We start from the raw sequence: 24,626 nt of genomic DNA, 5'->3' as shown, positions 1-24,626 counted from the left end.
CATCTTGCACAAAAGTTTTGGTAATCAGAGGGGGAAAATGCAGAGGAGCTTTGTAAATTTTGACTTTGAAAGGCCAATGTAATGTAAATATGACTTCCTAGAGGGTAAACAGCAGTGGTTTGAAAATAAAAACTTGCACAAAACAAGCAGCTATGTAGTTAGAAGAAAATGTGTCTAATAAGCATGTGTGTATGAGATGCCTTGAATATTTTTGATACTGTACTGTAATTACTAAAGATGTAAAATTTCCAGGACTTTTGAAACCATGAGAAAAAAAGTTTATAGGGTTTGTTTGCCCGAGAAAAAGACAGCTATACTTTTTGGTATTCTTTACATATTTAAAGTAACTTAAAACATTTTGTTCTCACTTAAATTACATACTTGAAAACATTTTAAATTATTAATGGAGCCACAAGTTCTTGAACTTTAAAGAATCCACTATTTCTTTCGTCAATAGATGAAAATATCAACATAAAAAAGAATAATTATATTTGACTTGGGATCTCCATTATATCAAACAAAGATTATACTCATTTTGAGAAAATCCGAAAGTTTACCCAAAATATTGTTTAATTCAAGTGTTTTCCACTACTGGGAGATTCTGTATTCATTGTCTTCACGTTGGGCTTCTGAAAATCGACTTTTTTCCCCAGACTTAGACAAACTTTTCTATTCTTTACCATCCTGGCTTTTGTGTGTTATTAGTGCATTCTCAACATAGAGTCATTTTTCTCTCTCCCTAAAGGATACAATAAATTGGAGAGGTCAGAGTCTTTGCTGTTAAGGTACTTTGATGGGGCTTTGGTGCAGAAAGGAGGTGGGCTAGGAACATCTGCTTTATAATCTAGTCAAATGCAAACACGCTTCCCTTCCTAGACCCCACCGGACACTCAGGCAGCAGTAACAATGTGTGTTAAATGATCCAACGAATGAATGAATCGTCACTTTCTTTTCTGCCTATAAATCTGTAATCCAAGAATCTGCAGCAGCCCAACCTACTGAATTTTAATACCCAATTTCTATGCCTGTGTATTTCTTGCAGTCCATTCCGTATATCTTCCTGCAGACATGAGTGCTGTGTGCTTTTTGTTATATGTCAATTTTGGGGGATATATCCAGCTTCCCAATATCATTAGAAGACAATTAGGCTACAAAATACACATCCTATTGCAAAAGTATGTGCTCATTTCTCCATTAAACTCTTCCATTCTGCTTTCATGACACGTGTTCATCTCTATCTTTTTTAGAGTCTTACACATTCTTAAGTGACAACCTCTTTTCCAATTCTTAAAATTAACCAAGCATGACCTTTTGCAGATTTTATAATTTTTCCCCTTATAGCTTTGTCTGCCCGTCCATCCCTCCATTCACCCATCCATTCTACTACAAAGTAATCCATTGAATCTACCTTTAACAGACTCCATTATCAACTCATGCACTTATTCTTGAAAAAAGTTTGCACAAAGAATGTTTGCAGGGAAAGAAAAGTCTTGGTAAATTAAAAAAGCCACCTGCCATTTATATTCTGGAAATTTTTCCTGTGTTATGAAGATGTATTTGTGCCCTAAGAGTCTGGGATCTCCTTTTCCTGATATTTCAAGGGACGTCTTTTCTTCAAAGAAATTATGGAGAGCTTTTTGCATACACCACTTTACAATGTTTCTTGCCATGGTGAATGTGTGGGTGGTACCTGCTTCTTGAGGCGATACAAATACCACCGAAGCAGCAGGGACGGAAGGCATTTAAACAAGCTACTCTGTGCCGTTTTACCACGATCCCCATTTCCAATTATCAAAAGGACCTCTCAGAATTTGACACTTTGATGCAAGCCTTAATGAATTTGATTATTGATAAAGCTTTTGCAAATGTATATTGCATTTGGCACTTTTGGCAAGTCGTATTTTTCCTGCTCAAAATAATGTCTGGCAGGGTAGAGTTCTTCCATATACTCTCCATGCATCTCGCCACATGCCTGGGGAAAGGTAAAGAAAGATGTACTATAATGGCTAATTTTTACATAAATGTGTACAAAATGTACAATGTATTAAAATTAGCAATAGGATCCTCTCAGAGTTATTGTTAAACTGTGTTTTAGCCCAATGGGTATCACCTTACTACTAAGATAAATAGGCTGATTTTGCCCTCAAGATGTTACATAGGTAGACATTCACTTGGAATAGGTATTCGGATATGAAAATATGCTCATGCCTACAAAATATCCTAAATCCATTCTAAGGGCAAATAAAGTCATCTTTCTTTCTGCTTCTGTTTGTATTGCAATGTCATAAGGCCAGGAGGAGGGTTCCAGCTTTCTTCTATCTCTGTCATGTTAATATTTGTGTTTGATCCTTTCCTCTCTGAGTGTATGTCCAGTTCTTGGGGCATCGGCATCCTTATTTCCCAGCTGTGTCAGAAAAATTAGCAGCCATTGCCAGTGTCCATTTAGTTGTCAGTCCTCTGAAAGGGACACAGGAGAAAAAACTAGGTACAAAGAGTGCACCAGGTCATTCTGCAGTCTCTCATGCAAGTGAAATGTACTACTTGGGAGGTGGAAATGGTCCTTGTTTTGAATTTGAAGCCATGCTCTATTTTCCTGGTATATGGAAATTTATATTCTGGGATTCTTGACAGTTCTATGTGAAAACCTTTTTCTCTTTTCAATCATACCTAGTAGCAGTAAATGGCTCCTCGTATCAAAGGGTAAGACAGACTGTGTGGCAAGCCATGCATATTTTACCCATAATAATATTTATTTCAAAATTAAAATTATATATATGTGCGTGTATTTGGGGGAGATATATATATATTTATGCTTATGTAAATATATAAATATTATATAGATATATTTGGGGGAAATATCAAGAAACGATATTTTGTGAAAACTTTTTAGGTATACATACCTCTAATTGTTACTTGTCTAGTCCACTTGGGCTGCTGTAGCAAAGCACCACAGACCAGGAAGCTTATAAACAACAGAAATGTATTTCTCACAGCTCTGGAGGCTGGGAAGTCCAAGGTCAAGGCGCTGGCAGATTTGGTGTCTGGTGGAGGCACACTTCCTCATAGAGGGTCTTCTTCTCATTGTAATATCACATGGCATAAGGGAGAGCTAGCTCTCTGGGGTCTTTTTATAAAGGCACTAATCCCATTCATGAGGGCTCTACGCTCATGACCTGGTCACTTCCCCAACGCCCCTGCTCCTAATACCATCACCTGAGGGGTTAGGATAGCAACATAAGAATTTGAAAGGGACCAAAGCATTCCTCATCATTCTTTGTTATTTTTTTAATTATCAGGCGCTATTTTTTTTTTTTTATGTTTTAAGCCTTCTTTAATTTCCACTATGTAAACTTTAAGGTGTTTCTTATTATATTTTTTATAGGGTAGTTTGTCATACATTGATTGGTTAAGAAAATAAGATATTTACTGATTAAGTGAGGACAGAGGTGGAATTTTGAAATGATCATATTTAGGTATCTGTATGCTCTATTACAAATAGATTTTTATCATTTGAGCAGCAAGGCTATACAACTAGATAGATGACATTAAATGGATAAAGAGGGAAATTCATATTTTTTTTATTAATGTTATGATAGATTACAACCTTGTGAGATTTCAGTTGTACATTATTGTTAGTCATGTTGTGGGTACACCTCTTCCCCCTTTGTGCCCTCCCCCCACCCCCCCTTTTCCCTGGTAACCACCGATCAGATCTCCTTGTCAATATGTTAACTTCCACCTATGAGTGGAGTCATATAGAGTTCGTCTTTCTCTGACTGGTTTATTTCTCTTTACATAATACCCTTGAGGTCCACCCACGTTGCTGCGAATGGGCCAATTTTGTCTTTTTTATGGCTGAGTAGTATTCCATTGTGTATATATACCATATCTTCTTTATCCAATCATCAGTTTCTGGGCATGTAGGTTGGTTCCACGTCTTGGCTATTGTAAATAATGCTGCGATGAACATAGGGGTGTAAGGGACTCTTGGGATTTCTGATTTCAGGTTCTTAGGGTAGATACCCAGTAATGGGATGGCTGGGTCATAGGGTATTTCTATTTTTAACTTTTTGAGAAATCTCCATACTGTTTTCCATAGTGGCTGTACCAGTTTGCATTCCCACCAACAGTGTATGAGGGTTCCTTTTTCTCCACAACCTCTCCAACATTTGTCGCTCTTGGTTTTGGATGTTTTTGCCAATCTAACAGGTGTAAGGTGATATCTTAGTGTAGTTTTGATTTGCATTTCCCTGATGATTAGCGATGATGAACATCTTTTCATGTGTCTGTTGGCCATATTTATATCTTCTTTTGAGAAATGTCTGTTCATGTGCTCTGCCCATTTTTTGATCGGGTTGTTTGTTTTTTTGTTGTTAAGCCGTGTGAGTTCTTTGTATATTATTAATTATCAGGTGCTATTTATTCAATTACGACAAATTGTTTCCTTTCAAAAATTCTCTGAGAGTTCTTGACCTGCTGTAAGTATAAATAGGAAGGACGAGAGAATCCTAGTGTGTGCTCTGGCAAAAGGCTTCCAGCTTTCACGGCAGAAGTCTCCCAGCCTCCCCTGCTCGTCTCCCCATTTCTGTGAGCAGTGCAGAGCTATCATGAATTACTGCTGAGAATCCTGCTGCTAAGCTCCAGAGGGGAGAGAGAGGAGAGCTATTACTGTGCTTCTGAATCCTCCCCAGGGCAGAATGTTCCTCACAGATGTGCGAGGCTGCCATCTCTGAGTGTGAATTCCGTTAACACTAGGATAGGATTATTGGGAAAGAAAAGAAAGAAAAAACCAAGAGCATTACTGAATGCATCACAGTGCTGGGCAATCTGGATGCATTCCCATTATCCAGAGCTGGGAGTATGAAAGAGTGAAGAAAAATGAATCAGTTATGGATGCAGGTTTTAGGAATTCACCTCCACCCCCACTGTAAGTATATTTCATCCCTCAGGAGCCTAACTCAAGCTGTGCAGGTCTCCGCAGAGCGCTGTTAAGTGTCTTCTCTTTCAAGATGAATAGAACCGGGAAAGGCAGAAGAGAGATTTGAGAGCCCTCACAGCTGCTAAAATGTCTGAGCTGAAAGCCTAAGATTGCCCTTCCCTCCTGGCCCAAAATAAGTTGTTCGCCTGCCTAAGAAAAACACTGACCTCAGAGGCAGTTCTCTGAGTACACATAATGATGAAGGTTAGTACCATTGGAGCTTGGATGGCAGTTTTGAAATCCCTAGTTGGTTTACATTTAAGGCTTTCCTTAAACATTTACTGTTTACTTTAGCTGATAACAAAAGAGAGAAGTACATATTTCTTTTCTTATGAATGATTTAAAATGTAGTATGTATACCGCCTGGGATAGAAAAGTACATGCCAAGCTAGAAATTATTATCTTTTAAACATGTAAGTATTTTCGTTCAATTCAAGACATTTATGGGCACCTACCATGTACCATAAACTATGTCAGGTGCTGCCAGGACACAAATAAGAAAAGGATTTAATCCTTGTCTCAAAGGAGGTTTTAGTGTAAGAGATGGGATATTCATCATCTGTTGCCACAGTAATGCTGTGTAACAAATCACCCCCAAACTCAATATTTTAGCTTGCACATCTATAGCTCATCTGGGCGTTGGTTGACCCCAGCCAGCCTTGGTTGAGCTTGGCTCTCAGCCACAGGTTGGGGCCAGTTCTGTCTGTTCCATGGGTCTCTCTCATCATCCTAAAATCTGTGGGCTAGGCAGGCATGTTCTTCTCATGGTAGGGATAGAAGCACAAGTGGGCAAGCCTAACCACACAGACGGCTTTGGGCACATCACATTCCCTAACGTTCACTGGCCAAAAGCAAGTCACATGGCCAAGCCCAACATCACCAGACTGAGGAAATATACTCTGCCTAGGAGCCCCTGCAAAATCACATGACAAAGGATATGGGGATATAGGGAGGATGCAAAATTGAGAAAAGTAATGCAATCAAGCATATTAGGGAAAGATAAATTCACAAATGCCTGTATAACAAGGGGTGGGGATTTCAAAAGGTAAAGTATTAATTATATCTCAAAGACATTAGGAACATATTCTTAGAGGAGGTGACGTTTGCATTTGGTCACAAAAAGTGTCTGTATTTCAAGAGGCAGACAATTATTCAAAGATGCTCCATGAGCAAAGTCATGGACATGTGAAGGACATTTTCAGTGGTAGGTTATAAAGAAGTAAATTAAAAGAAAAAATTATAAGGGCCGGCCATGTTGCCTAGTGGTTAAGTTCAGTGAGCTCTGCTTTGGCAGCCCAAGTTCAGTTCCTGGGCACGGACCTACACCACTCATCAGTAGCAATGCTGTGGTGGTGACCCACAGACAAAATAGTGAAAGATTGGCACAGATGTTAGCTCAGGGCAAATCTTCCTCAAGCAAAAAGAGGAAGATTGACAACAGAAGTTAGCTCAGGGCAAATCTTTCTCAAGCAGAAAGAGGAAGATTGGCAATGGATGTTACCTCAGGGCAAATCTTCCTCAGCAAACAAGAAAAAAGAAAAAATTGTAGCAGTAGAAAAAAGTATATGAGTAAGAAAACTATAAACAGACACTGAGCAGAGGTGTCAGTGTCAGAAGTTCTTGTGTCATATGTTATTGATGGAAGTTCTTTGAAAAGACGAGTGTTTGAAAATTCCCAAGGTATGAAATGTGGAAAAGCACACAAGGATAGAGTTTTTGTTTAAGTCTTTAGAGCTATAATTAGAGCTGTGAATGACTTAGAAATCATCTAGCCCAGCTCACTTATTTCACAGATGAAGAAATTTTTATTTTGGAGGTAAATACTTTCTAGCTCTCTGGCTCTCTTTGTCTATCTGTGTGTCTCTCTTCTCTCTCTCTCTCTATATATAGCTATACAAAAATATATATGTGTAAAATATGTAAAATATATAAGCATATTTAGAGAGAGAATAAATGTCTTCCTAAATAAATCTATCCATCTATATATGTAAAATATGTAATATGTAAGTATATTTACAGAACAAATAAATTCTTTCTCATACATATATATCTAGGTGGGAGGAATAGGAAATGAGCAGATTCCTTAAAGCGGTATTCTAAAGAATTCTTAATCCCTCATAAACTTAAAAACCACTCATGTCCTCATCATTCTAGTCCCAAGCACAGAATATGACTCACATTATTCAAATGTAAAGGGAGGAGTTGTTAATAAGGAGGAAAAATAAATATTCAAGGACTGGAAATTCCATCTGAAGTGCTTGGTCTAACAGAGAGAGAGGAAGCGGGTGGCTCCCCAGACCCCAGAGTTGGGGTACCATTTACCAAAAGGTGAAGGACTGGCTGCTAAGGGGCCGCTGAGGGCAAAGACAGCAAGTGTTCTCTACGGTCTTCCTTTCTTCTGAAACCCATTCCCCTCATTTGCAAATGAAACATACCCCCCCCAACCAAAATATAACTAGAAAACAAAATCAGTTTGTGGTCGTAATACCATATGAGGTTTCTTCCCAGAATCGAAATAATGAAACTTGGAATTGGTGCCCCTTTGAATAATCACATTATAGTAGATCAGAGGTCAGCAGAACACGGCCCCGGGCCAAATCCAACTGGTCTGTTTTTATAAAACAAGTTTTTTATTGAAAGAGCCACGCCTGTTCGGTTACATATTATTTATGGCAGCTTTTGCATTACAATGGCAGAGTTGAGTAATTGCAACAGAGACAGAGCCCATATGGCTTGCAACGCCTCAAATATTTCATATCTAGCCTTTTACAGAAAAGTTTGCCCACCCCTGGTGTGGATGATGGAGGACGAGCCCCTTTCTGGAGTGGGTGAAACTTGCCTGAGCCTCTGCTTCCGGTGATGGATTCAGCAGGATGGGTATCAGTGCAGTCAAGAGTATCATCCTGTCATCCCGGGGTTGCTTCCTTCTCTCCTTCCCTCGCAGGACTCCACTACAGCCATTATTAACCCTTTGCTCTCTGTCCTTTGCCAGACTCCGACCTGAGCATGCGCACACTGAGCACGCCCAGCCCAGCCTTGATATGTCCACCGAACCTGCCCGGATTTCAGAATGGAAAGGGCTCGTCCACCTCCTCCTCCTCCATCACCGGGGAGACAGTGGCCATGGTCCACTCCCCGCCCCCGACCCGCCTCACCCACCCGCTCATCCGGCTCGCCTCCAGACCCCAGAAAGAGCAGGCCAGCATAGAGCGGCTCCCGGACCACTCCATGGTCCAGATCTTCTCCTTCCTGCCCACCAACCAACTGTGCCGCTGCGCCCGTGTGTGCCGCCGCTGGTACAACCTGGCCTGGGACCCGCGGCTCTGGAGGACTATCCGCCTGACGGGCGAGACCATCAACGTGGACCGCGCCCTCAAGGTGCTGACCCGCAGACTCTGTCAGGACACACCCAACGTCTGTCTCATGCTGGAAACCGTAACTGTCAGTGGCTGCAGGCGGCTCACGGACCGAGGGCTTTACACCATTGCCCAGTGCTGCCCGGAACTGAGGCGACTGGAAGTCTCGGGCTGTTACAATATCTCCAACGAGGCCGTCTTCGACGTGGTGTCCCTGTGCCCCAACCTGGAGCATTTGGATGTGTCAGGTAAATGGCAGCTAACCTCCCATCACTGGGGCCTTCCTCATGTACCACCCCAAAACAGTAGACAACATTGCCACCTCCAGATGGTCCCCTTCTTGGTAGCCACTAAAGATGAGAGTGAGTAGGGGGAAGGCTGACTCTTCCAGAGAAACCATCTCTATGTAATTGTGACTCTGGAGGCCAGAGGTATTTCTTTCATCAAATAATGTTAACTTCTTAGAGAAACTAGAGGCACCTTTTTTTCTGGCAGTTCAAGATAGCATGACTTTTCAATGTGTCTTTCCTCCCCCATAACTTTCACTGTGATTTCAGAACAACATAGATAATGGGTCCCAACTATCTGAACAGAGATCAATAGGAGCCAAATATCTAACTCAAACAGATAGTTTAGAAACCGCCTGATGTCCATTGGTTATTGTTCCATAGAACCTGAGCGCTGTGTCTAAGCTGATTCTGTGCTGCGGGCTGTGCTCATGATGGCTTGCCATTTGCAAACGTTGGGGAAAATGTATCATGGCCAAGTGTCTGCTTACATTTCATCCCACTCTCCTCACCCATGGGCTGATTTTGTATCTTTACTTAAGCAAAATTCTCAATTACCCAGCGCAAGGGTCAGGCCCATCGAGTGCAGCCTTTAGTTCTTTTAAAAATTGAAGGAAATCCCAGCAAGGCTGCTTTGCTTGAAAACCTCTCTCAGGCAGGAAAAATTAAAACTCAGACTCACACTTTGGCGCCAGACGTTAATCCGGCTGAACTAACAGCCTTTCTTTATCTCATCCGCTGCCCAGTCAAAGGACGAACATTCGAGAGGCTGAAATGTGTAAGATGCATCAGGGAGTTAAAGAAATGTACAGCCTGAGCTGCAACCTCAGGGGTTGGTGGGGAGGGGTCAAGAAGTAAAAACCACTGTGATGGGTGCTAAACAGAATTTGGGATTTACAAGCATCTGAGGTAAATGATACTCTCCAACAAAATCTGAGGTAAAAGCCAGCTCTCTCAGCTTGCTCTCTTTCGAAAGCCGACATCTGAAAATAGTTCAGATGACAGTCAATTATTTTTCACAGATTCTTTCCCTGGCTGGAAAGCAACTCGCTGCTCCCCTCCTTCAGCTGGCTTCGGGACAAAACCATAGTAACTGTATGTTCAGTTAGTCAGAAGCAGCCGTTGGCATAAAGAAGCAGGAAACCAAGAGGTTTTCTTACATTTTTCCTCTAAGGAATTCTGGAAAGAGAAAGCATTGTGATGTGGTGGAAACTAGTTTCAAAACTTTGCAATTTGGGACAATTCGTAGTTTTCTCTAGACGTGTTTTCTCTTCAGTTAAAAACAAAGAGGCAAGGGATTGGACTCTTTAACATTCTAAGATTCCGAGCATTGTGGGCCTCTTTTTCAGGCCCACGTTTTCCTTTCTTTTCTCAGATTAGAAAATAATTTATTGGCATCCTCATCTTTGTTAAAGGGCTCCCCCTGAACGCTTAATACAGGCCGCAGGTATCTGTGCCCTCTCTTTTGGAGTCCTTTTGAAATTCAGAAATGCAGAAACTACTTTGGCTGTTTGGGAATGGATATTCCTGGGCTTCTAGCCTGAGCGAGCAGATCCTGCTTGGCCTCTTTGACTAATCATTATGAAAGCCTTGATGCCCTTTCTCTCTATCAACCTGGATAATTTGCTGGTCCTAATATATTTGTGTAGCTTCCTCATATGTCTTCCAATGACCCCTTGTAATCTGTGTACATAGAGACTATATACACAGGGGAATCTGTAACTCCCCAAGTTAAGAGCACAGAATTCCAGAAATTGTGCATGGGCGGGGGTGGGGGGAATTTCAGGTAAATGAAGTTAAAAGAACCAACAAGCCAAAAGGATAGATTTGTGTCACCACCTCTGAACAGTACCGTCCAGTTCTGAGGGAATATTTAAATTATGTTGACACACGGAGAGGTCAGTGGGCTGCTGGAGGTGACTTCACCTATGCATTGTTCTTCTTGGTTTCCGTAGCTGGCCTCTGATAGTGGCCACCTTCTCAACGACAGTAAATTTGACTTTAGAAGACTCACCACTGGTCTAGGGCTTAATTCCCCCAGAGGGCATGAGACTGCCTCCCATCCCTAGCATGCCCACCTTGAAAGCTATCTTTTCAAGGCATCGAAAGTTACTGTAACTGGATGTAATATATTTTCATTATCACATATTACCTTTTATTAATGTTTAGTCAGGGTTCTCCAGAGAAACAGAACCAATAGTATATATATATCTAATAGTGTATGTATATATATATATAAAGAGATTTATTAAGAGAAATTGGCTCACACAATTATGTGGAGGCTGAGAACTACACTCTGCCATCTGTAGGCTGGGGACCCAGGAAAGCAAGTGGTGCAGTTCAGCTGAGTCTGAAGGCTTGAGAATCAGTGGTGCTGACGGTTTAAGTCTCAGTCCAAAGGCAGGAGACCAATGTGTTAGCTCAAACAGTCAGGCAGAGAGAGAGAATTCTCCATTCCTCCACCATTTGTGCTCTTCAGGCCCTCGATGGATTGAATAAGGCCCACACACATTGGGGCGAGCAGTCTGTTTTACTGAATCCACTGATTCAAACGTTAACCTTATCCGGAAACATGCTCACTCAGGCACATCCAGAAATAATGTTTAGCCAAATATCTTGGCACCTCATCATATGGTAAGTTGACACATAAAATTAACTATCACAATTAATAATATCTTTAAATGTCAATGGACTGTAGTGAAACCAACCAATTTTCAAAGTATAAAATGTTGAAATTACTGCAAATGAAATTGCTTCAAAAGAGTCCTCTACAACTGGAGACCTGGGAGTCCTCCTTTATTCTCTTCCTAACCCTTTATAGCTGACCAGTAGGATCCTTCCAAGAGATTCTACTTCCGCAGCACCTCGGGTCCACCCCCTCTCTTCTACCTGCCTGCTTGGTTGCATGCTTCTCTAACTATTCTCCTGACACTCGTGTCAGCCCATCGAGCCACCCTCCACACAATCAGCCTCCAGAGGGATTTTTTCAAACTATAAGTCTAACCATTCATAAAATTTCCAATTGTTCCCCATGACCTACGGGAAAAATTCAGTTCCTCAGAAGAGCATATAAGGACCTTTATGAGCTGCACTTTCTAAGTTCAACTCTCACCTCTTTCCCATGTACACTCAATGCTCCCTCTTAGGACACCATCTGCATTTCCCCAAACACTTCATGTCTGTGCATTCTGTGATGTGGGCACCTCTCTGGGGTGAATGCCATTCCCTCCTCTGCCCCCTAACCTTGCTCAACAACCTTCTTAACAACTTCTCGTTGCTCAAGCCTCAGTCCAAGCATGACCTAAGGAGAACATTTCCTTTCTGACCTCCAGTGAGCTAAGTGTTTCCTCCTAGGTATCTGCCTTTTGAGTTCAGGCAGGTAGAGCATTACTGGGTCTTGCAATTGTGTAATTGCATATTTCTAGATTCCTTTCTCTCAATCCATTATGAGCTTTATAAGGGCAAAAGTGAGGCATATTTTATCTTTGCACTTTATGATATTGTATTTAAGTGACCAGAGGAGCCTCAAAGCCCTAGATAGTCATCACGACCTCTAAAAGTTTCAAATAAAGTTATCATTGTTTAATACTCTAAACAAGAATTTAGGAAGCCATAGTGCAGTGATTAAAATTTCCTCATTAATAAAAATGGGATGGTTGGAAGGATTAAATGAGTTAATGCATGCTATGTTCTGCTGAAGACCATGCAGCAAGCACTCAATAAATCATAGTTGTCATCATTTTTGAACAGTCATTATTATTTACATGCTTAGAAGTCAATTGTTGTCTCATTGACTTGGTCATCTTACATCTCAGAGAATGTAGAGTTATTACTCCAATAATGAGAAGAGTGGTAATGAAGAGCATATTTGTGAAAGCTGAACCAAATCTGGAATTCATTGAAGAAAGCCCACAGATTTGTTCAACCCATATTGTCTGTTCCCTGTTGAGTAATATCCATATTCCTTACCCTGAAGGTCAAAGCAGGCTTTCATAATCTGATCTCCATGGACCATTCCTGTCTTGGTTTCCTTTAAATCCTTTCAGACACCTTGCATTCCACCCTATGGACACTCCTCACTGCCCAATAGACTTACCCTGTGCTTTATTGTCGCTCCAATTTACTCATGCTATCACCTTGCTACTTAAGCTCCATCTCTATGTACCCAAATTGTTTCTCTCTTTCAAGAATCCTCTTATAAACATCACCACTCCCAAGACTTCTGAGTCCCCAGTGTCTAAATGTTCACTTCATGCTGACACATCTACCGTGCTGTTCATCAATTGTATGCTACATCCTTGTCATTTCTTACCACCCCTCCTATAATTGAAGCTTTGGATCAGAAGTTAAGAAACTTTTCCCTAGTCTGCCTGTACAAATCACATCATCTTACTGAGCTGGAGGTGCCTCATCTTTAAAAAACTGAAAGTTAAGTTGGATGATTTCTAAGGTTCTCTCCATGTCTATAAGGTATGAATGCATGAACTAGCCACAGATATTACCTACTGAGCCATGAGCCAATTTATTTTCTTTTCCACCCAAATTTAGCAAATCTGTTAGAATTAAGGCTAAAGTTAAAATTAAAAATTATTGATCTAAAATAATACAAGCGTATCAAAATAGTCTTTTTACCAAAACTGGGCTAAACTAGTATTTCATTAAATTTGGGACTCAGTTTCAAATACAAGGCATTATATTTCCCTGGACTAAATATAGTATCCTTCCTAGGATGCATCAGATTTTGTGAGATATTACTGGAACTAAGAGTTTAGGGACAAAAGTTGTCATATGATCTTGAAAATCAAAGTGCCTTCACAGGCATCACAGACAGGCGACCACCACCATGGACATATAAATTCAGTGTAAGCAGAATACAGTCAGCCTAAAAAAAGAAACCCAAAACAAAGGAAGATTTCAAAGCTAAAGCTGAGGAGTATCAACCGCCTCCCGCAAAACCACGGAGCCCACTGGAGCAGTGGGGGCAGCCTCTGACGAGTCGCAGCTTTGTTTTCCAGTGTTGGGTTGTATGCTTTACTCCTTCCTGAAATTCTTTGACTTGGTAGCATGCGGCTTTTGAACCTCATTATTCCCAGGACCTGAATTTTATAAGTTTCCTGGGCACATAGCCAGGCGGTGGGAGGAAAGTCCCCTTTAGCACTATTATGCGGCTGCTCAGAAACCTTGGATATGTGTGAGCTGCCAGAGCTCAGAGGTGCCCAGGAAGAGCACAGGGAAAATGAAAAATATATGTACAGTTCATGTAGCAGAATGAAATATATCTACATATACATTTATTTATACAATATATATTGACTATGCATATTTATTATTTATATTTATATACTAAAAATATACTGTACATATTTTATATAGTGAACTGAAATATACAATGAGTGTTTCATATATTATATATAATGTATAGTGTGTATATATATATATAATTTATACACACACACATTCTTATGGGAAGAGGGATTAGAAACAATGTTTAGAGAGACATGTAAAGATATTTTCCTAAGCATTAATTTCCTTGTTTGTAAAATGGATTGTTTTAAGAATCAGGTAAGAAAATGTTTATAAAAGTACTTTGTGAACTTCATGTTCAACACAAATAAGAGGCATTACAGTTAACGATAAAATAGACGACTGTTTTTAACCCAGATATACTTCAACCAGGGTCACAGTCCTGTGGACATTTAAATGTTGGAACTTGGTCCTCCATAGAAGATTCTATTCTCTCTATAAATCATTCATTCATTCATTCAATAACTACTTAGTGAGCATCACCTATGAACCAGGTGTAAGGGATACAGCAGTCCCTTTTTTCAGGAGCTTACATTCCAGAGTGAGGACAGCAAATAGAAAAGTGAACAAATTAATATATAATGCCACAGAGAAATAAGGAGTGCCGAAAATAAATGGGAGGCAGGCAGGGGATACTACTTCATCCAGAGCAGTTAGGGAAGAGTCGTCCTATGTGGACATGTGCTCAGAGACCTAAGAAAGTGGGGGCGGGCCCCTGCGGCTATCTGAGGGCACCCTGTCCAGTGCACAGACCCTAAAGCAGGAGGGCATCTGAGGTGTCTGGGAACCAGCAAGGACCCCAGTTGGGTTGGAGGAGTGGGGCAAGAGACGAGGTCAGAGAGCACAGGGCACAGGTCTGTGGAGGCCTCTTGAGACTTTAGATTTTACCCTTAGAGTGAGACGAGTGTCATCTGAAGACTTTGAACAGAGTGACATGATCTGAGTTCTGTTTTCCAGATCCTTCTAGCAGCTGTGAGGAGAAGAGCTACAGGAGGGCGGGGCGGGGAGACTGGTTGAGGGGCTGGAGCAATAATCAAGATGACACAATTGTTCTTCCTTGACCAAAGAGGGTTGACTTGAATCCCCAGATGGTCTCCTTGTTAGGCTAACAACTACATACGTTTTCTGTAAAGTTTTCAAAGTACATCCATATCCATTATCTCATTGCATCCTCATTATAGCCTCATAGTGTAAGCACCCCAGCTACTCATTCCCATTTCATAGAGGAGAGTCTCAAGACTCAGAAAAGTCAACTCTCCTGCCTGAGGCTACAAAAAGTAGACTTGAACCAGGTATGACTCCCAAGCCAGAGCTCTTTCTGCCCATGCAAGATCAGGACCAAGACTCTTCTGTATTTCACTTCTTTGGCCAGAGAGCTCCCAGACCATTGCAGATGAGAACTAACCTCTACTGAGCTTCTGGAACTTTCTAGGGCCAGGCCAGAAATTTGCACACATTGCCTCATTTCTTCTTCACAGCCACCATGCAGGGAACGTGATCATGCCATTTTAAGAAAAAGGAAATACTCAGGATTGATTTGCCCAATGTCAGGCAACTAGTGATGGATCTGGAATTGAAACCCTGTTCTCTCTGATTCTAAAGCCCGTGAAGCCTCTTAAACCCAGATAATCAAAGCAGTTAAACATTCAAATGAACATGGAGAACCCATTCTTGCTTTCCTTCCCTGAGGGGGCCAAGAAGGGAAGGGGTAACATCCGGACCTGGCTTGAGGGAAGGGTAGGAATCGGTAACTGCACCCCGGGGGTAAGGCTCCCCATTCTCGGAGGCTGCTCTGAGCGTGTGTTCTGTCTCTCTGTGTAGGGTGCTCCAAAGTGACCTGCATCAGCTTGACCCGGGAGGCCTCCATTAAACTGTCCCCCTTGCATGGCAAACAGATTTCCATCCGCTACCTGGACATGACGGACTGCTTCGTGCTGGAGGACGAGGGCCTGCACACCATCGCGGCGCACTGCACGCAGCTGACCCACCTGTACCTGCGCCGCTGCGTCCGCCTCACCGACGAGGGCCTCCGCTACCTGATGATCTACTGCACCTCCATCAAGGAGCTGAGCGTCAGCGACTGCCGCTTCGTCAGCGACTTCGGCCTGCGAGAGATCGCCAAACTGGAGTCCCGCCTGCGGTACCTCAGCATCGCCCACTGCGGCCGGGTCACCGACGTGGGCATCCGCTATGTCGCCAAGTACTGCAGCAAGCTGCGCTACCTCAACGCGAGGGGCTGCGAGGGCATCACGGACCATGGCGTGGAGTACCTCGCCAAGAACTGCACGAAACTCAAGTCTCTGGACATCGGCAAATGCCCTTTGGTCTCCGACACGGGCCTGGAGTGCCTGGCCCTGAACTGCTTCAATCTCAAGCGGCTCAGCCTCAAGTCCTGCGAGAGCATCACCGGCCAAGGCTTGCAGATCGTGGCGGCCAACTGCTTCGACCTCCAGATGCTGAATGTCCAGGACTGCGAGGTGTCCGTGGAGGCCCTGCGGTTTGTGAAACGCCACTGCAAGCGCTGTGTCATCGAGCACACCAACCCTGCCTTCTTCTGAAGGGACAGCTTCCAGCCGGCACTGTTTTCATACAAACACGAACCAAACGAAATGTTTTTTAAAAGCAGCATATGTAAGCACCGACACCCACTCATAACAGCTATTTCTTCCAGCAAGGTTCTTAGGAATCTGGCTTTTATTTTTCCTAGTTTCTCATGGGCAACAGAGGTCAAGGAAAGGAAAGTGGGGACAAATTTCTACTATAGTAAACGGTTTGGGGGGGTCAGGTCATTTGTAGGCAGTTCCTCTTCTCACAAAAGATGTACCTCAGAAAGCTGATGGCAGTGTCTTCAGAAACACCTCTTTCTCCCTCTGTCTCTCTCCTCCTGGCACATCCCCAGGGGTCTACACCCCCATCTCTCCTACTCCACCCATCCCCCCAACAGCAACAGCAGTAAATCAGAACAATAATGCTCTCCAGGCCTCCTCCTCTTTAAACTGCGTGATTGGCCTAAGCCATGCTCTTCAATCCCACACCCAAGCAAATTCTTGTTAAATAAATATCACAGAACCTGGTATTTATAAAGTGCTTCCAAACCTTTTTAAACTATCACTTGTGGCAAACAGCGTGGTAGAGGAAGAGACTTGTGTTCCTCCCCCCAGTTCTGCCACTAACTAGCTGTGTGAGCTTGGGCAAAGCACTTGACCTCTGTGGGCTTCAGCTTCCAGCACTGAGTCAGGGGCCATCGATTGAGGATTAGCTTCATGCCCATTTTACAGCTGAGGGAACAGAGATGTCAATAGACAGAAGCACCTTGGCACAGACCACACAAGGCATCTACCTGTTCCAAGAGTATTGATTCTGTAGATGCTTTCAGGAGATTCGGAAGTGCCAACGCCATGTCCCGTACGTCCTTCCCTCCAGTCTGAGCATCACTTCCATCCCTGTTTGTTTTGCTGGGTGAGTCTTTTAGGCATCTTTTCCTGCCCTGCTAGATGGGTGGTCTCTGTGCCCAAGTGCTCTCAGCATCACCCCACTCCACACCATCCACGAAGCAATGGAATTCCTAATGCCAGCAAAGCCCACATCCCCCAGTCAAGTTGATCTTTCTGAGTGTCTTCAAATAGGAGGAAAGACCCTCATGATTTTTAATTAACAAGTGACGCCCAAGAGGACACATGTCCTCTAAGGTTTTTCTAATCCTTCTCATTGCGCACGTGGCATGCAGCAGGCACATCTGCCCTGCAGCTGGCAGGAACAGATGCCTTGGTTCTTTGTCATTCGGATCACATTGCTACTTTTCTCATCTATTTATTTCTTTGTGCATCCAGACTTTGTCACATGAAGCCTGTTGGGGTTAAGTCATAAGGGTTTAATTGTGCAGATTGCCACCTTGTGTGCCTTCCTCCGTGGTTGTCTGCATGTTCTCTGTCAAAGAATGCAGAGCAGACTTCCACCTATTTAAATACCGTTCCTTCAAAAATACCAGACAAATGGAAGAGGGAACACATTGATAAGACTTAGGCTGTGGTCCATCAACCAGGCCCTTGGAATAGAACATTAAAATCTTGCCAACTATGAATTTCAAATGGCCCTATTTGGATAAAAATCCATGTGCCAGCTTCATTCATGCAAAATCAGGATGCCAAAAGAAATTCCATTGCTTGTTTTCATGACATTTACTTGCCTTTTGTTAATAAACACATAACCTTTCCCAAATTATTCTCTGGCCACACACCTTCTTCATCACTGTTCCAATGGTTCATCCATTTCTTTCTCAAAGAGTCCACCATCCAGACTCAGAACCTGTGCATCTCCGAGTCAAGCACGTGGATGTTGCTTCAGATCAAGCTTACACAGCGCTCGACAACTGCACTCCCACTGTAGGCTCCCTGCGTTGCTTTGTCTTATGTTGGGAAGGAGGAGAGAGAGTGAGGTTTCTTTCATTCATACTCCTCTCCAGTCAACATTGCCAACAGCTTAAATATGCAATCGAGACTGTTTGCCACTGGGGAAAATGAATTGTTTGGCAGGGGATAGTATCTAGTGATAGTCATAGAGTTTAGAACTACGAAAGGGCCTGAAGGTGGCATTCCCCTGCTCTGTGGCTTGTGACCCTATCTAAAGTTTCAGAATTTGAGAGTCACAAAGGATTGTCCCTAACCCTTGGCACTGGGGTTTTCCACGTGAGCTGGTCTAATACTCTCAGAATGAGAAGGGAGAACCAGAATTGCTCCCTGAATCAGAGAAGGGGCATCCCATTGCAAACATCTTTATCACCACAACCTGACCGCATCACCTAAACCGTCTTCCAAACATGAGACAAAGCCGACTTTCACGATGATTGCCCTTCACCTACTGTCTTCCCCAGTTTCTCCCTTTCTCCCAGTCTTCTCTTCATCCATTCTACTTCCCCTTGGGGGATGAATCTATGACAGAGGTTACTGGGGAAACAGCTCAGCAGATTTTTAGAGACCCAGCAAAAGGCCTCACTAGGAAATTTATCTGTTTTAAAACAGTGCTTCCTTCCTGCCTCTGCTAAATTGAATGCTCATTGTTTTTTTAATTCTAATGTTCAAATCACTGCGTGCTGTATGACTCTAGAAAGCCTTAATTTACTACCACCAAGAAATAAAGCAATATGTTGGTAATCGAGTTAAACTTCATTTAATGCTCTGGCCAGAGGAGCATGGTGTTCATTTGGGGACACTCAAGAAAGAGCAAGACTCTTGCCTCATGTTGAAGTAGAGAGCAAGTCAGGTCACTGCAATTGTCCCTGTAAAGTTATATTCATGGTCTTGTCATTTTCCTCAGCTTAGTGACTTTGGCTGAAAATTAGCAGGTAAGTGAAAAATCATTACCATCACAGTTTAGTTCAGGTCTTCAGTTCCTTAACCCAAACTCTCGGAGACAGATATATTTGGAATTCATAATTTTTCATATTCTATGAAGTTATCTATGGTGTACTTTGTAACAACCCTGCCAGAGTCTAGGACAGCACCCTTAATCAAATGTGTTAATATTTCTGCAGCAATAGGTATGAATAATCACACCACATAAGATTATTAGAGACTATAAATAGCCTTGCATCCATTCATGTCAGGTTTTTGTCATCTAATTAATTTGTGCCAAACATAATGAAAAAAACTATTTTTTCAGAACTTTCTAGATTTCAGAATTATGGATAAGTAACTTTGGACCTGACTATACTTCCCGTGGCACTGGTTACAAACATTAGAGAAATCCTCAAAATTATGTGGACAGTTAGTTGTTATAAATTTAAAAAAACAAAAAAGTCTTAGAGTGTTAAAACCTGGAAGGAGAATATGGCGACCTGAGCTAAAAGGAAAATTTATCAGTAGAAAAAGAAAAATGTCAAATCTCTACTCACCCAAGCCTTTGGATCTGAGAAATCAATATGGCAGAAAGAAAGTACTGACAGATGAATGGCAAACTTCATCTTTAGCGAGTCAAAAGGTTTTAAGAGATATCGATTTTAAATCTATTTGTCCTCAACCTTCTTCTCGCCCTATGTCAGCTGTTTAATGACTCTCACTTCAACCAACAGGACTGTTAACTGCCTTGAAGCATCAACTTGAGGTAGCGCCATGCGATTCTTGTCAAGATCCCAGCAGAAGGCTGACAGTAAATACAATGCATTTGCCCTTGAAGTTCATGACTTCTTATATTGACATTTGTTCAGAATTAGCAAAAGTCTTCAAGAAGTTTGATATCCAAGAACAAGCAACATGAAACCAGAAAGATTACTTTTAAGGGAAAAAGTAATACAATAAAATTGCTCACCATGTCTAAATTTTCACAGAGAAATCACCAAAAGTATTGCACTTGTTCAATAACTGGCAATCATGATTAGTTCAAAGAGAAGTTAATTTGAAGAAATGCTGAATAGACAGTAGAAGAGGAAGAGAATATTTAGAGACTAGGTACATATGGCAGTGAAAATGTTCACACAGAAAAGCTGTGAAATGAAACTGGATTTCCTGTTGCACGCTGTTGGTCAGATGGTTTCTTCTTTTTGATCCATATACAAAAAGCAGTCCTTCATGTTACAGGAAGGAAAGGTGCCAGGGAAAGGTGAGTGCCTGTCACCATCTGTCTGCAGTGGATGCTGATGCTGTCACTGAGACTTGCCTAAACACGGCTCCAGTTGCCCAAAGAGCGACTCAGGCAAGTTTCATTAAGATGATCACCAGAGGGGCAAAGCTGTTCACATGAGGGAGGAGGTACTCTCATAGACACTTAGATTGGGGACACCCCATCCAGGACTGCACCCAGGATGTGATTATTCCTCCTTTTTTCTTTGAGGCCATCATTACGTCCTACAGCTGCAGGTCCATTTTGTAGAGCCTTTTTTTCCCTCTCAAGTCAGAACATCAGCTTGCATTTGACACCACATGGGAGAAAATAACATCTCCATTTGGGAGCTGGATATGACATAATCCCTGCCTATCAACAGCACGGTTGTGGCATCTCCAGCAGGGCTATCCCAGGAAATATCTGTGACTAGGATGCTGGTCTTGTGGACCAACCAAGAAGGCTACCTTTAAGCTCTAAATTGTTGCTCAGGTGTTAGCAATCAGCCTCATGCAGGTATCAAAGATGGCCTTGAAGAATCATTAAAAAAAAAAAAAAAAAAGCCCTCGACCTAAATAGTTCCAAATCTAGTCATATTTCTATATTGTGGGACATTTCTCTTTGCAGTCACTGATGAGATCAGTAAGTTTGAATTCTATCCTGGCCCATGTGATGATCAGCCTATGATGGAGATAGGAAATCACAGTCATTCTTCATGAACAAAGAAGCCCAGGGAATCCCAATCATTTTCTCCTGAAGGAGCAGATGGTACTCAGCAATCCTCAACTCCTTTAACAAAGGTTTATTGACCAGCTACTATGATAGGATCTGTGTGAGTGTGATATAATATCCTTACTCTAAATGGAACTCAGATCAAATAACTACAATATCATGTAATGAGTTTGAAGGTGGGGAAGGGAATATAAAAAGGAGAGTGGCAGCATTCTTTCATTCATTCATCCAACAAGTATTTACTATGAATCTAATATATGTGCCAGGCACTGTGGTGGCACTGACAGTCTTTTCCTGATGGAGTTTACCAAAGAAGTAATTTTCATCACCATATGGAGAGAGGGATAAAGCTTAGACAAGGTGAGCATCATGAGCCACGATGCGCTTGAACATCCAAAACCATGCAGAAAACCCATTCAGGGAGACAATATTTGATAAGGTTAATGAAGTAGTTTCTCTCTACCATAGGCTAACCTTATCAGAATATTGACTATACTAACTATAGGTTAGCTTTATGATTGCCTTGAGTTAGTCATATGGAAATAGCAGGTTCCGTTTTGTTCTAATCTCATCTCACAGATTAATCCCTATGTACTCATACACACTCTCTCACACGCACACAGTATAATTTTTAAAGGATGGAAACATTCTGCAGAAACAACACTGAAACATAATTTCTTGGACAAACTGTAAGAACCTCAAAGCAGCTTGACTGTCCTCCCAAACGGCATATGCAATAATAGTCCAAACACAGCAGTATGCCTGCAAGCCTGCCATCATGATTTCCCCAGAATCCATCTCAGCGAGAGGATGATAGGCACTCCCTCAATAATCCTTGGATTTTTCAGCCAGCATAGGTGCTCCTTGGTATCACTTTAGTCGTTACATACTTACAATGGGAATGGCCAGAATAATTGAGATTTCTCAATTTATTATGCCTCTTTATTGAAAATTGGTCTATGTTACTAATTTAAGAAATAGTGGAAGGCCCAAGTAAGATTGATTCAGTAGCTGTTTAAATTGCCAAGAAGTGGATTTTACTTGTAAATTCACTGAGGATGGGTTCTTTGAGCCTCAAATTTTATCAGGGCCATGAATGTGAAATTATCTGCCCACAGTAACAGTAAACTAAACAATGAAATCCATTAGAAATGGTAAGAGTGATAGGAAAGCTTTTAATTCCTGTTCTCTGCAGTCAGAAGCAAAAGTCCTCATGGTTTTTCAGGGCCCCAAATCCAAAGATTGAGTAGACTTATTAAGCCCGTTTCCAGATAGGCATGCAGAAGATACAGGGAGAGGAATTCTAATTACAAAGATTAGCCAGTAATTGCTACTTCCCTTTCCTCCTATTTTCTACCAACCACTACTGAACACACCTACCCTCTATAAATAGAATGTAAACAGAAATTCCAGGTTTCACATCATGAATTTATTCTTCATAGATGTTTACATTTAGAATTTAAACAACCTTATCATGTTTCTCTCATTTATGAGAAAGTAGATAAAAAGACAAAACTGTCACAACTGATAAATAGGCTTCTTCATTTTATCTCAAAGCCTTTCTTTTGGAGATGGAGACCAGAATAATTACACAAATGCATGGCCTTCAACTGTACAATTCCTCATTTTGCAATCCCACTCCTTAATAATGGAGAAATGTGAGAAATGTTGGTTTTTCATGCTCCCTTGCCACTTGGTAAAGCCCCTGAAGAGATCATTTTGCTGAACAGATCCTTGTCTTAGTAGAAGAACCAGAGGGAGAATTGAGACCATTTCTCTTATTCTCATTACGGCCACACAGGCCAATATGTGATTTATGACATAGTTGATCTTATGAATGACGTCCGTGCAGCAAAGGCTTTCCATTAGCTAGTCGGACCGTGAGACTCCAGTTGGCTCTCCTCTATGTTCATAATTTTAAAACACCCAAAGAATAATGACATGGGCGCACTGGAAGGTTGGAGACCAAGAGGATGGATTTAAAGAAAGAAGAGAGATATACACACATTCAAATAACGACCTCTCACTCGCATAATGAAAACCAGAGTCTCCTCTGGATTTCCAAGCTGGCATTGTTTCATTGGTACCGTCGCCTTGGGGGTTCCTGTGTGTAATGTTTCTTTTAAAAATAGTGCACACAAGAAAGCAATAGGAAATGCAAACACTGCCGTGGGAGAACATTAGCCTCCCTACCTTTTAAAACTCGTGCTTAACCCCAAATGCATGTGGCAAAATAACCTTAAAGGTGATCAGGTTATATAATGACTCCTTTTGCGTTTATAAAGAAAAGCCACACATTCTAAGATGCTGAGTGTTCCTGTTTCTTTAACTTCCCTCACTCTAAATTCCTCGGCCTTATGGCTTCAGGGTTCCAATGCCTAATTTTTCACAGCCAATAGCTTGTTCTGGCCAGAAAGAAAGTGACCTTGCTTATCTGATTTTCTGAACCTTGCGAAGTATTGTATCAGCCTCTCCTAGTGAAGTCCCTCTGCAGGCCTTGGGAACCCAATGTTAAGCCTTGGGAGTCACTGGAATCCAAGAAAGGCCTTGGGAAAATTTGGCCAAAGGTTCCTTTGACTGAAACTAAGAAACACTTGATAATTCTTACGATGATAGCAAACGCAACTAAAAAAAATTTTTTTTTAACTTACTGTTTCCTGACTTTAGTGGGATAAATTTCACGTACTCATCTCCTTTTGTGTCGCACTGCCCATTGAATTCTCTGCGGCAACTGATGAAATACAAATTCAGGTTTGGGTCCTGTACGTTTTTTTATTCTGTACTTTTTTTCAGTGGCATTAGGTTGGTTTGGCCAACTCTTGTGTTGCACACCATTTTCAGAAGGAGACAAGATCCTGTGAAGGTTTATGGTGATTTCAAAGGACTTCTCAGGCAATGTTGCTAAGTGTAGATAGCCCAGTGTCCAGCGGAAAATATTGTTGTCAGAACGCGAGAGTGAATTTGTCAGGGACACAGAATATTTTTGGAGATGATTCTGGAAATACACTGAGCCTCGATCTGGAAGACCACACAGGTATTCCACTCCATTCCTCGCAGGTGAATTCCAAACTGTATGGAGAGACTTAATTACCCCATAACTATAATCTATAAGTTTAACAAATTTGTAGAGGTTTTTTATCAAACCAAAAAACTTCATGATCTATTTGTAGATGTTCACTCATCACTCATAATTTCCTTCTCATTTCCCTGGAGGGTCCTGTTAGTGCAGCATTTACAATGGTAAATTTTGTTCCTGTTAGAATCCAGGGCTCCTCATGTCAATGATTAGTGCCCATCCACAAGTCTCCTGAAAACTGTTAAAAACCTACAGATAAGCCCTCTAATAGAGGTGATTCAATAATTTCAAAAAGCCAC

The 24,626-nt window shown here is 41.8% G+C and overlaps 1 protein-coding gene across 1 annotated transcript in view; it reads left to right on the top strand.

The window, feature by feature from the left end:
• Positions 1–19,075, top strand: part of FBXL7 (F-box and leucine rich repeat protein 7) — a 382,032-nt gene extending 362,957 nt beyond the window's left edge. Inside the window, exons 3-4 of the mRNA XM_005604340.4 lie at positions 7,971–8,582; positions 15,747–19,075. Of these exons, the coding sequence (XP_005604397.2) occupies positions 7,971–8,582; positions 15,747–16,483 (1,349 nt within the window). The 3' untranslated portion in view covers positions 16,484–19,075. The remainder of the gene's footprint in view (positions 1–7,970; positions 8,583–15,746) is intronic.
• Positions 19,076–24,626: the final 5,551 nt, after the last annotated feature.

This window comes from Equus caballus, chromosome 21, assembly GCF_041296265.1.
Source record: "Equus caballus isolate H_3958 breed thoroughbred chromosome 21, TB-T2T, whole genome shotgun sequence".
NCBI lineage: Eukaryota > Metazoa > Chordata > Mammalia > Perissodactyla > Equidae > Equus > Equus caballus.
This window is presented reverse-complemented; position numbering and strand designations above follow the sequence as displayed.